General features: G+C 50.2%; 1 protein-coding gene across 2 annotated transcripts in view; it reads left to right on the top strand.

The window, feature by feature from the left end:
• Positions 1-525: 525 nt before the first annotated feature.
• DUSP10 (dual specificity phosphatase 10) overlaps positions 526-13,322 on the top strand; it is a 35,526-nt gene continuing 22,729 nt past the window's right edge. Inside the window, exons 1-2 of one of the 2 annotated variants that reach the window (XM_037128322.2) lie at positions 526-645; positions 2,705-3,558. In XM_037128322.2, coding sequence (XP_036984217.2) covers positions 641-645; positions 2,705-3,558 — 859 coding nt within the window. In that variant the 5' untranslated portion in view covers positions 526-640. Of the gene's footprint in view, positions 646-754; positions 856-2,704; positions 3,559-13,322 lie in introns of those variants that run through there. The other variant, XM_037128323.2, reaches the window with a different exon arrangement.

Genomic DNA, 13,322 nt, shown 5'->3' with positions numbered 1-13,322 from the left:
GGGGACAGTGACAGTTCTCGTTGTCTCTTGCTTTCAGAAAGTTACTCCGACACTTTTGATCATCCGCCCTGAGTAAGAAGGAATAAAAACCAGACAGTGTGGTCTGTCCCGCGTGACGGGGTTCCGTAGGATCCCGTCAAGTGGGCAGAGCCAGCTGGAGTCGGAGCGGTTAGTCCAGCCAATTGACAATTCAGCCCAGGAGAGGGTTAATTGCCTCCTGCTGGTTCGGTTTACATGTAAATAAAGAGCAGCTGCTCCGCGAGGGCCCCGGCCGGCCCTTTTTAAGTTTTTGATTGGTTGCCAATGACATCACCGCCCGTGTTCTAACACCGTGGATCCAGAGCGGCATAGGAGCTACCTTCCTTAAAGAGACGAGGTCACGCCCCTAGCTCCTCCCCCCAGGCCGCCCATTGGCCCAGGGCTGCTGTGAGGTAACGGTCAGTTCTTTCCGGATTCCTATTGGCCCAACGCGCCGTCGCTCGGCACCCGGCCCGCCCCCCCAGAACCTTACATTTACAGTCTAGCAAAAGAGAAAGTAACTATGTTGTTGCTGGAGATCAATGAAGCCAAGTGAATGGGGGCTGAATGTGCGAATCCACACTGAAGCGGAGCGCCAGATGGTGGAGGGCTACACTTATTTATGAAGTAAGTGGAAGTCACCGCGGCTACTCCTAGAGACCAGGAGTGTTAGGCGGCGTGAGTGTGAGTGTGAATGCGTGCGTGTGTGTGTGTGTTGCGACGAGCACGGGGCAACACAGCAGGTGAGGTTAATAGGGTTCCGGCTGTTGGCTCACGCCGCCCCGTGCATTCACTCTCTCTGCAGTCCGTTTGGATTTGGGCGAAGAACAAAATGAGGTTTGTCGGTATGCTTTGCGGCAGTTTTAAATGCCTGGGGCTTGTTAGATGCCTGCGCCGTGTTGCGAAGGGGGGAGTTAGGTGCTCCGGGAGTGGGGAAGGAGCGTTCTCTCGCCACTTAATTTTCTCTCCAGCCTCTCTGGGAGGCTTCCCGGGCGATATATACGCCCGACCCTCTGTCTGCTGCAGGGATGCAGAGCTCGTTATACACCCCGTGCATGTGCGAGCCGCGCTCGCCGTGGGGAGGCGGGGGTCCCAGGCTGTGTCCCCGTGAACACACTCCTGCGTCCCTCTCCGAGGAAGTGGACTGTCGTTTCTGGGACGCGCCTTACTAGGGAACACAATAGCAAAGACTTTCCCCGCTTGCTCCAGCTGGGAAACAGTTATAGCTTCTGGAATAGTACTTGCTCTTCAAAAAATACTACGCAAGGGAGAGGAGAAGGCAGCAAGGGACGGCGGGAGGGGAGACGTTGGATCCTTCGCTCCCATCCAAAGGTGGGTGAGAGAAACCTGAGTCCTAGGGACCTGCAGATGTGAAGGGTGCGTGCCCGTGTGTGTGCGCGCGCGTGTGTGGATTCTGCCTGTGACACTTGGGCTCTGTGTCAGAAAATGGTGACGGCCCGGTGTAGACGGATGATAGATGACATTTTTCCCAGACCTCTCTTAAAGTTCGTTTAGGTGAGTGACTCTTGCATGGGGTTTGGTCTCTTCGCTGTGTGCATGGCTAACAGGAGAGGAGCCAGCAGGGCCCCGTTGTAGGGCGCCCCTGTGCCTACCGTGAGGAAGGAACTGTCCCTTTCTTTACAGGCGCCCTCTCCAGACAGGAGGTGGACCCGGAGGGCAATACTTCGCGGCCTCCTTTAACAGGGACAGGCTAACTGGGAAGGCTTCTTTCTGGAATTCACCCCCTCGGAGAGGAGGATATCTGTGTAGGGTTGAAATATCACGCACAGCACCTGCCTCCTGTTGAGAGAAGCTTTAGGACCACAGCCTGTGCCTGAGGGGAAATGGAGAGGAGAGTCAACGTGGTCCTTCTCTTAAAGGCAGGGGAGGGGGTGGGGGGAGGGGCTGGCAACAGAGGGCGGAGAGGTCCCCCAGGGTTGGGGTTGCCCGACCTGGCTCCTTGGCTTGAAGCTTCATTTCAGGCAATAGCAGTCTGTCGTGAAAGGGGAAATGCAGATTAATTAATAAGAGGCTAAGAGGAAGCATGGGAGGTTTTAATATGACTGTGTGTGCTTTTCAAAGGGCTCGGTCGGATGGAAAGCAAGAATAGCTCCCAGCTAAAGACATGCACTTAGGGGGATGCTTTCATCCTGATGGGCAGAAAGTTGACGTCCGCCCGGATGTATATTTAGCTGCTGTGTATGTCTGCGAGCCCATGCCCCTGCTCTTGGTCGTTCCTCTGCCGTTGCAGTGGGTGAGGAATTACATGGGAAGTATGCAAGGCTGGACTAATGGGTCCTTCTCAGAGAGTGGCCCTTTACTTCTGCCCAGGAGATGAGGCCTAGAATAGTTACCTCTTCCGAGCCTTCCTTTCTGTCTTCAGAGTTTCCAAGTCTTTGTGCTTTTACCGTCCCCAAGGCCGAACTTTGATGTGGGTCCAAGAAAGGTGGTTCATCGCCATGTGTGCAGACTATGTACGTGGTTCACCTTAGACAACAGTGACCGAATAGATGAGGAGCCTCAGGTTGAATCCGTAAAATGAGTTCCAAGTCGTAAGAGCAGCATGAGAAAGGGCAGCAGGACGGCTCTGCCAAGAGGGGTGCAGTGGCCTCTCGTGGGCACTGGACGAGGCTGCATTTTGTGCCACATGACTTTATCCTGTCTCTCCCCCACCCCTTCTTTACAGACTGTCTTCAGTTCTTCTTGAGTTGCCAGCGTTCAGCCTCCTCATGCCTCCGTCTCCTTTAGACGACAGGGTAGTAGTGACACTGTCCAGGCCGGTCCGGCCTCAGGATCTCAACCTCTGCTTAGACTCTAGCTACCTTGGCCCTGCCGCCCCAGGCAGCAACAGCCACCCTCCTGTCCTCGCCACGGCCGTCGTGTCCCTAAAGGCTGCGAATCTGACGTATATGCCCTCATCCAGCGGCTCTGCCCGCTCCCTCAACTGTGGATGCAGCAGCACCAGCTGCTGCACTGTGGCAACCTACGACAAGGACAATCAGGCCCAGACCCAAGCCATTGCTGCTGGCTCCGCCACCACTGCCATTGGAACCTCCAGCACCTGCCCCGCCACCCAGATGGTCAACAGCAATGAGAACGCAGGCTCTCTAAGTCCATCGGGCGGGGTGGGCAGCCCCGTATCGGGGACCCCCAAGCAGCTCGCCAGCATCAAAATCATCTACCCCAATGACTTGGCAAAGAAGATGACCAAGTGCAGCAAGAGTCACCTGCCGAGCCAGGGCCCGGTCATCATTGACTGCAGGCCCTTCATGGAGTACAACAAGAGCCACATCCAAGGAGCTGTCCACATTAACTGTGCCGACAAGATCAGCCGGCGGAGGCTGCAGCAGGGCAAAATCACTGTCTTAGACTTGATTTCCTGTAGGGAAGGCAAGGACTCCTTCAAGAGGATCTTTTCCAAAGAAATTATAGTTTATGATGAGAATACCAATGAGCCGAGCCGAGTGATGCCTTCACAGCCGCTTCACATAGTCCTCGAGTCCCTGAAGAGAGAAGGCAAAGAACCTCTGGTGTTGAAAGGTAATGCCCCCTTCCCCAGCACACTTGCTCGGGGTTTTCTCTTAGAAGTACCGGCGTTCTCCTGACCCCTACCTACAGAAGATGGAATAGACCTTCTTCTTCTTGTCTGTCTTCCCGTGCCCTTCCTTAATTATTTTGGCTCAGAGAAAGAAACCCAGCAGAAGATTTGGGTTCTGGTCTTGCTTCACCTTCTAATTTGCATGGTGCAAGTCATTTCACCTTTCTGAGGCTTTTTTCGTTGTTTGAAAAGGGGGCTTTTATATCACCAGATGGTGTCTGTAGTCATGCCTGGGCTGGTAGCTCTATTTCAATCAATCACTACTTGGAAAGTTATTGTTGCTCAGGCTTAACCCAAGTTGACAGAACTGAGGAAGCAGCCACCGTGTGGGCTACAGGTAAACTTGCAGGTACCCATTCTTGTTGTGGGAGAATTTCCCTCTTTCTCACTTCTCTGGCCAGCTTGGGTGTCATGTGACTTATAAAGTGACGGGTAGAGGGACAGAGATCCTTACTGTAATGCCCCACAGTGTATCTGTTCTTCTGCCACAGCTCTAAGGGGACAGAGTCATTCTTCTGTCATCATCCCCAACACACTGTGGCTGCACCTGACAACTGCTGGCATCATGGCTCCTCCCAAGGTGGGGCAGGGAGTCACTTCCCTTAGGACACTCCATGCAGAGCGACTCTGAGCTCGTGGTTGCGGAGCCCTGGCAGGAGGAATGAATTACCCACTGTTCTCTGCGCCCCTTCCTGCCCTTACCAGCAGGGCAGCCCTTGTCCTGCGTCTATCCCCAGTTTTGCCTCTTTGCCCTCAAATACCAGCCCTTGGGGGCACCATACCCCGTTCTTCCTCTTTGGTGTCTTCTGTCCGGTGGTGGTGGCCCTGAGAGATAGTCATCTTTCTTCTCTTCCATTCGTTTGAGCCAAGGTGCACAACCTGGGCCACATCACCTCCGCTCTCCTGAACAGCGTGGACCAGAGGCTTCCTTTGAGCATCTTACATACTTAAACTGCAACAGGCGTTGAGGTGAGCAAGGGACTTGTTTCGTCTTCGTGAGGACAGCTCTGCCCCTCTCCCTCTGGTCTTCCCAAAGGTGCATCTGCCTTTTGTTAAGTAGCATTCTTGGAAATATGGTTCTGAATTCCTTTGCTCTAAGCCCTCTGCCCCACCCTCCACCACCCTTGAACTTGCTCTCATTGGACCCAGCTACCACAAAGGCACAACTTTCCTTAGGGCTGGTGGGTTCTGATGGGAAGAATGGCCTCAGGGAGGTTGTATCCAGAGAGTTCCAGCAGCTTCTGGTTATGACTTTGTTGCTGTTCCTGGGTTTCCTTTTGTTGACAGGTATGTTCAGATTTCTTCTGTGTAGCTCTGTATTTTACTGCTATTCAGTTGACTTTGCATGATTCCTAGTACGTTTACCCAGCTAGTGTTTTCTTACCATGATCTTGGCTTGGCTTTCTTTGGATGAGAAAGTACAACCTACACATTTCCCGTTGGTGGTAGTTTGTATGGGGGGGCAGACAGAGGAGTAGCCAATGGTCTTAATTGTTATCTCCCTGCTCCCGCAGAGGAGATGCTATTGAGGAAAAGCAGTCCTTTTGTGCCTGTGTGATCTGAGGGTAGGCGTCAAACAATCTACTCCAAGATGACCCTGGACTTGAACACATGGGTGGTTAGGAGGAGCTGTAGATCTTACCTTCGTTTGGCAGCGGGCATTGTTGTGTATGGGGGCGACTTGTCAATCACTGAGAAATGAGTCTCCTGGCTGCTACTGGCAACAGCGGGGTTCCTCCCCACTTTCCTGCGGGGCAGCTGAGACTGCAGGACGCCCGGGCCTGTTCCTCAGCGTCAGGGGGTGAGGTGGACTCAGTGGGGCGGGGCCGGACGTGCTGCTGACCTCACCGCTGGGCGCCCGGGGCAGCCACTGGGAGGGCTCGTCATTTTCGGGTCGGTGAGACACAGCGGCGGTCGGCCTGGAGGACGCCTGGTCGTAGAGGTTGGATTATTTGTAGCTTTGGGGTTTTTTTCTTCAAGTATTTGAGAGTTTGGTTAAAAATATGTATTTTAGAGGCAAAGGGTCTACAGTCTACTTTATTTATTATTATCGTCCTTACAATTTTGGACTCTGGGGGGAATGGCCTAGAACTGGGACCATGATGGGAAAGAAGAGAGAGCAATGCCAGGATGCCCCAGCTACCCTTTCACCTGGGCAAACCCAAGGTCACACCATAGCACCATTGACTGGGGAATGAGGGGGCATCTCTCAGAAGGCACGGCCAGCACTTCTTTTGGGCTCTTGAGTAGGGCAAGTGACCACTCTGGTCTGGCTTCTCTGCTGAGGTCTGTTACTCACCCCAACCCCTATGATGTAAGATTTTATTTGAACAAGAGTGGCAGTGGTACCATCTTGGAATGAGTGATTTTTGTCAGGCGGACATGGTGGTGGGGCTAGTGAGGATCTGCTGAGGCAGAAACTTTGAAGGCCTCATTGATTTATTTTCAGAGATTTCAGTACAATCTTGGGTAATTTATGGCTGGCCCACCTGCTGCCCTCGTGTGTGTTTGTAAACACTGGTTGCTACCCTCCCTGTCCAAGTTTAATGTCCCCTGTTTCAATGCCACGTTCTCCATTTTTGGTGCTGCCTGTCAAGGAGAACGGCTGCTCAGTTGCCGTTTTAGCAATGCTGTGTCAGGTCGGGAAGAGGGTGAGCAGAGGTGCAGGAGCCCCTGAGATTAAGTTACTGCTCTAATGGACAGTCCCCTCCCCTTGGTGACCTGTGTCTGAAGCCATGTGTCAGTCTCAGCTTCCGAGGACAAAAATGGCATCAGACCTGCGCTCCTACCCAACTTGGAGAAATGAATAAATATGCAGGGACTTGCAGAAGCTCTGAAAGCATTAGAATTTGTTTTATCGAAACTCAAATCTTCATAGGATTCCCAACCACACTGAATAAGAAGGCTGGACAATGCTAGGCGTTCCAGAAGGAAAGGTACCTTCTTTGCTATGATGTTTATAAGGCTCCCACGGTTGGGTTCAGGGGAGTAATTTATCACGTACCTGAGTAAGAAAGGATAAGCCACTGTCACCCCCTTCTTAAAGACAGTCTATGCCTTTACAGATTTTATTATAAAAATTTTCAAATATACAGACAAGGAGGAAACAGTATAGTGAGCACCCACATACCTGTTGCCAGATTAAACAATTATCGCTCTTTTCCCTATCTTCCTGTTTTAGTTGAAAAATTCTATAGAGTAGACAATATTTTAATGTGTTTAAATAGGTTTTGTGCTTACACATAATGTTTTAAAATTAATGAAGCTGGGGAGATCTTACAGTACAGTATGGACAATGTCACGTGCCCATGTTTGAGACTTCTGCAGACTTCGAGTTCTGCTGTGACTCACAGGTGGTCAGGTCTGCGGAGAAGCAGCCCTTCCTCCAGGTGGCAGCTGGGGTCCCTAGCCCTTGTTCTGCACAGGTATGTCAGGGCACCTGTGCATGGGCACCTACTTGCTGTGTGCTGTCACCAGACAGAGCCTGACAGTCCTGCTTCTGTACCAGAGGCGTTCGTTTGGAGCAGGGGGAGGAGAAAGAATCCCTTCAGGAGGCTGATACATAGAGAAGGTTGAATAATGTGGGGAGCTAGACTTCAATACCATAAAACTTTCCATTGTAACTCCTGAGAAATGAGCAACGTAGACGGCACATTCTTCCATAGTTAACAAGGATTGGGAAGTAAACACAGGCAGTACTGAGTCTGATCACAAAATGAATGGCTACGCTCAGAAATCAGAGACCCTGTGAAAATATTCTTTCTCTTTCTGCTTTGTCTTGTGGGAGGCACACATTTGCCTCTTGTCCCTCAGGGGTGTTGTGAGTACATGTCTATATTCACAACTTAACTATTGTCATTCTGAACCTCTGCTGAACGTCCAAACATACCAAACATTAGCTCTATAGCAAACAGTGGACTTGGGATTCAGTCTGAGTACTAATTTTGGTTGCCCCCGCTCTCCTTACTTGAGGGACACATTACATAATCCCTCACTTTCTTAGTTCCCTCATTTCTAAAAAGAGGACCTAACAGGAGCTGTCTCGTGGTGTTGGTTTAGGAATACAAAGAACTAATGTGTGCGGAGTAGCTAAACAGTTCTTCATGTGTGGTAATCACTCAGAAATGCAGCTCATCTTGTGATGACTGAGCAGGACTCATGGTGCTGGTTAAAGAGGCAGTTTGGTTGCCTTTTCCAAAGGAGCACAAATAACAAGCTAGGTACAGCTGTGTGTGCGCGTGCACGCGTGCGTGCGTGTTGCCATAGTCTAAAAATAACTCGGTGACCGCTCCGTAATTTAAGTACCATACAGTCAGAGCACCAAGTAATTACAAAAACATGTTGGGTCAAGAGGCCAGAGTCATTTGGGCCTATCCTAGAATTATTCATTTGTAGGGGAATTTGTGAAAATGTGATGATAAATTTATCCAACGAATGTTCCATAACTCAGTAGTGAAAGCATAAAACTATTAAGCTTTGCTTTTCCTGGCCTCTTATCAGGCTGATTTATTTTTGGACCAGGGATTGTCGTCTGACTATAAAAGGGGAGGCGCCAGGAGGGGGCCCGTGCGCTTCGTGTTGAAAAGTTCTCGAAGCTTTGAGTTGGGATGAGATCGTGTATGGAGGGAAAAGGAGGGAAGTCATTGAGAAGCCTGCTGGTTTCTTCCAGCGCGTCCTGAACCTTCTCCCCGAACTAGTGCACAGTCGCCTGCACCCTCTCTGAGCCCTCAGACACACTACCCTCCTCCCTAATTAAAATGTAAGTGAAAAGAGATAAGGGAGCCCTCTCTCCATCTCCCCTTGACTCTGTCTGCCCCTCGGTCACTGTGTGCTCGGCAGAGTGGCGCTGAGTTCATGTATACCTGGCTCCAAATCTAGGCGTTTCCATGTGCAACCGTAGGTGTCCTCAGGCCGCTCAGGTTACCTCTCGGATCCCTGGGTTTTTTCCATTGTAAAATAGGAATAATTTCAACATCGCAGGACAAACTGAGATGAGGTAAATAAAGAGCCTGGCACATAGACAGCTCTCCGTAAGTCAGGCTCCTGGGGCTCTGCTTCCCAACCCCCATGCCCTTTCAAAACCTCTTACATTAGACATTGAGTGTGGGTTTTGGGGGGTTTTTTTTGGCGGCGGCGGGGGAGGGGATGTTGACAACTTGTTCTAAGTACAATACTGTGGGAGCGTGTTAAGGATGATCCATGTGGCCTTACCATGTGGCTTGTCAAGGACAAGTTCAAGAAACTCCTCTGCTGGCAGGGGTAGCTAATGACTGTCAGACTGGATAAAGCAGGGTCAAGGGAGGGAGACTGGACCAAATCACAGGAGCAGAAAAACGTCTTGCCACAGTCTTGTGGCTCACGCACCCAAAGGAGCTAGCTGGGGGCTTTCCGCCAGGAGCCACCCTGCTTCCTAAGACTCAGTGTCACCAGCAGCCAGAGTCCCCCTGTTCCAGCATTGCTGGGGAGTGGACTGGGCATGAAAATGTGTAGATTTGCAGGACATAGGCGGTTTAATTCAAGTGAGCCAATAAGAACACACTATTCACTAAGGGCGGAAAGTCTAATCCCAAGGGGCGTGGGGATCATCTCACCTTTTGCAAACCCAAGAAGCCCAGTTTTGAGAACAGGAAGGATGCTTAGTGGTCCCCTGGTCCACTTGTTTTCCCAGCAGGCTGCTCACTGGGATGAACTGGGACAGTTTAAAACCTTTGGTGCTCAGCTCCCAGCTCCAGAGATTCTGATCAAATTGGAGGGGAGACAGCCTGCGCACCCGGCATTTTAAGACTCTCTGGGCAATTTTAACATGCAGCACAGTCTGAAAGCCATTGATCTAGTCCAGCCTTCTCATTATTCAGTTGCGGAAATGGAGCCTAGAGAAGTTTATCACTTGTTCAAGGTCACATGCATAATTAATTTTAGAGCTTTGGTCCTTACTGCTGAAATAGGTCTGGTAGGTCGACAGACTGATGTGCGTTACTATGACCAAACAATAACAGCATCTAATGTACAGCGGGCAGGTAGCACAGAAGATAATGTATTGAGTCAGTCACTTTGACTATTGATCTTTTTTGTGGAATTTTCAGATTTCAGTCCAGAATGAGAAGGACCTTCAAGCCAGCAATTCACGATCCTACTGTTGACCTGAGTCCTAGAAATATGGGTCAGATATTAACACTGACTTCACCCCATCTTCTAGGGAATTTATTGGTTTCAGGAAGAGCTGGAAAACATGCATCAAAATTCACCCCAGTACCCCCGTGTCTCAGATTTCTGGAAACTTTTGGGTAGATTAGTCTCCATGTGTGTAGGGCCTTCTGAGTAAAAGAGATCCATTCAGCAAGTATCACTAAAGTGGACGTGCCAGGGACCCAGTGGGGAAGGTGGCATTGTCACCCTTGCCATGTACACACTGGAAGGAGAGCATCTGCGTACCAGACTGGTACACCCGTCCTCCCCACTGCAATGGGCACAGACCCCCTGTAGTCCCCTTCGCCTTCTGCCACACCACCCTGCCGAGGGAGCAGTCGCCCTTGGTGTGTGTCATTGTCCCGGGAAGTGCGTGTCTGTGCGGGACGCGGCCTTTTTGTCTTTGCTCGTCCCTTTACAAGATGGAGCCCGGCCTTGTCTGCACACGCTTCCTGGGCCAGCAGAATTCCTTCCCATATTCTTCAAATGAAAAGAAATGACTTATTATTTTTTTTTAATTTTGTTGGTTTTTAACAGGAAAGGGAATATATGTTCTCTCTCTGCCTCAGAAGCTCGGGGCTGACAGGGTCCTCGTCTGGGTATCAGAGTGGAACTTTGTAATTTGGACTTCACTAATTTTGGACACGTTGCTGATAGGAAGGAGGCCGGTGTTTGTTTTTCCTGCATGCCATCTATGAAAAGAGTACATGTTAAGCAAACACGCACTGTAAACGATATTTCAGAAACAAGGTTTTGGCCTACTTAGAAAAAAGACGAGTTTGCAAGTGCAATTAAAAACCACACTCAGGAACGGGCTGTCACAAGCCTGTCATTTAAAGGCTGCGCTGTTTCCCCTAAACCTGTCCCTCTTGGACAATTTTTTATCAGCTGTGCTTCCACATACTGTATGTACTATGTTCATATTGCGTGACCTTGCTAATTCAGAAGAAACTGGAAGAGAAAAGGATGAGTACAGGCCGTGGCCTGAGTTTTACTGTAGAACACTAAAAAATATACCTGTTCAATTCGAGCTGGTATAGTAGTGGCCTTTTGAATTGTGAAGTCTTTGACTCTTCGGAATTTTTTTTGTGTGTGTGAAAAGGAAACAAAATGTTTATTTAATGCTATTTAGGCTTAACGCCTCCACTAAAATATCAAAGTCCTTTAGGGTATACACCTACACCCACACAGCACTCCCTTCTCCCACTGTCCCAACTCCAGGTACCGTAAATCAGGAAAAGAGCACACGTCTGTGTTTGAGGCCACTGGTATCGTCAGCTGTGTCAGGCAGGATCTCGAGTTAATCCAAAGTTCTGTGGTACCTTCTCACGGTCCACTGGCAAGAGTTCTTTGTACCCAGTTCCAGTCAAAGTCTCTCCTGCTTTCCAGCCCACGCGGCCAAAGGGGGGCACCCCAAAGCCGCGTGGGCCTCTTCTACCAGAGCTGCAGGGGTTCGCACTCCACCAAAAGCACGTGGCTTTCTTCTTCACCTGGCTGCAGGGATCTCCATTCTGGCAAAGCCGAGTGATTATCTCTTTCACCTGGGCAGTTCTCGCCTCATGTCCTGGAGCCCATCTTTTCCAAGCTCTCACACAGGCACTTCTCCTGGAAGTTTTTATCCATAAGCCAAGAGGATGATCTTAGCATCACCCCCCCCCACCCCAGCTTATGTCTGTATCATTTGTTATTACTTAAAAGTTTGGGTGGAGGGAATATATATATTCCACTTGCTCACCCAGCAAGACCTCTACTTTATGTACCTTGAAGGCAAAGCAACTGTGAGCCTCTGTTCTGGGATGAGGACATGAGCATGCACCTTGCCCATTTCTAAGGTAAAGGCTGTCCCGAGATGCTGTGTCTGGCAGAGTGAACGGTCACCAACAGGAAGCTCTGGGCTTGCAGCAGATTCATCTAATTATCTGTGTCGCCCTTCAAGTTTTATTTATGGTGAAGGCCTACTCACCGCTTTTTTCACCCCTCCCCCCCGCAAGACTCAAATTTCATGAAAAACAGAACAAAGCCCGACTCTTCCCCGCTGCTTCAACAGAGGGTTTCGTTTTCTTTGTCTCCCTGCTAAGCTGGGACCCCCTGGCAGGCATTCGTCTCCCATTTCTCCCTGAAGTGAGCAGCAGATGAAGTGGTCAGAGCCAGGGGGCCCGGTGGGCCTGGTGCTCCCTTTGAGGAGCAGAAACCTCTCGTGTTATGATGTCAGCTCCAAGGATCTTCTGAGTGCCCCCAGGTGAGGAGGCCATCACGGCTACGTGTCAGAACATCACTGTCTGGTTCCTGTGGAGGAAATAGTCCCACAGTCTTTGAATCATGGCCCCGAGGTCTGCTACCACTGGGCTAACTATTACCAGCTGTTACTACTGGCAAGGGCGAATAAAAACCAAACGGAGCAGGGGGGGGAAGGGCAGGGGACGAGCGAGAACAGGACAGAGTGAGGGCAGAGGGCTCTGTCAGGGTGACTGGGACAGTCTCTTCCTGCTCCTGGACTTGAGGCCCAGGTTTCATCATCACGGAGGGTCTGCTTCTCTCTTAAAACAGAATACTGGTGCAGACTTGTAAGAGGATCTTCCTTGAAGCAACAGGGGACATTTCTTGGGTCTTGTATTTCTAGTTTTATTAAAATGGCTCATTTTGATGATGAGACTTCGTAAGCATGGTCTCATGATTCTCATGCAACGGTATTTTAATCTGACAGCGGGATACCACTTAACCCATGTAACTACTCTGGGTCTGACCGGCCTGTCATCCTTGAAATTAGAAAATTATTATCCAGATCATTTGGAAAAAAAAACGTTAATAGCCCGTGAGTGCTATGTGCTCCGCACAAGGTGGTCATCTACGTGTCTTTTTCAGTTCCCAGCTCAGCTTCTTGAGACGGGTTTCAAACCTCCGGTTATTCAGGTGGGAATCTGAGGAACAGATTCAATATCCCCCCCCCCCCCCATGTTATTAACCAGTGTGTTGGAGGCAAAGAATTGAAACCCGGTTTTCACAGTCTCAAGGCCCAAGTTCTCTCTGGGCTGGCCACATGCTATTGATTGATTCAGGTGACTTACAGATCCCGTTCCTGACACTTCCTCTCCCTGTACTTGACCCCCCGAGGTGCCCTAAATTGTAATACTTTCTCCCTTTTCTGCTATTGCCTCAACTGAAAATTCAGTGCCAGGAAGAGTGGCCTACTCTGTGTCCTCAGAGCAGAGGTGACTTTTCAGTGACCTCACCCTGATTCACATCCCAGCTTCTGAAACCTTCACATTTTGGTTATGGTAGAGGCTGCTAAGGAGTAACCAATTGACCAAAGAAACACGTGAAAGCGGCAATAATGATCTCTAACACTCACAAAACGCTTATTATACACCAGACCCTGTGCTCGGAGCAGTTTATCTTGTGGTAGCACTCCCGTTTTCATATGAGTGACAGAGGCCCAGGCACCTGTCCAAGGTCACTCGGCTGCTGCCTGGCGGAGCCCGGGCCCAGCGCAGGCATGCTTTGGCTCCCTGCATCAGCAATG

The sequence above is a fragment of the Artibeus jamaicensis genome, unplaced genomic scaffold (genome assembly GCF_021234435.1).
Source record: "Artibeus jamaicensis isolate MK-2021 breed Jamaican fruit bat unplaced genomic scaffold, CSHL_Jam_final scaffold_754, whole genome shotgun sequence".
NCBI lineage: Eukaryota > Metazoa > Chordata > Mammalia > Chiroptera > Phyllostomidae > Artibeus > Artibeus jamaicensis.
Note: the sequence above shows the minus strand (reverse complement) of the source record. Positions and strands in the feature narration are given on the sequence as shown.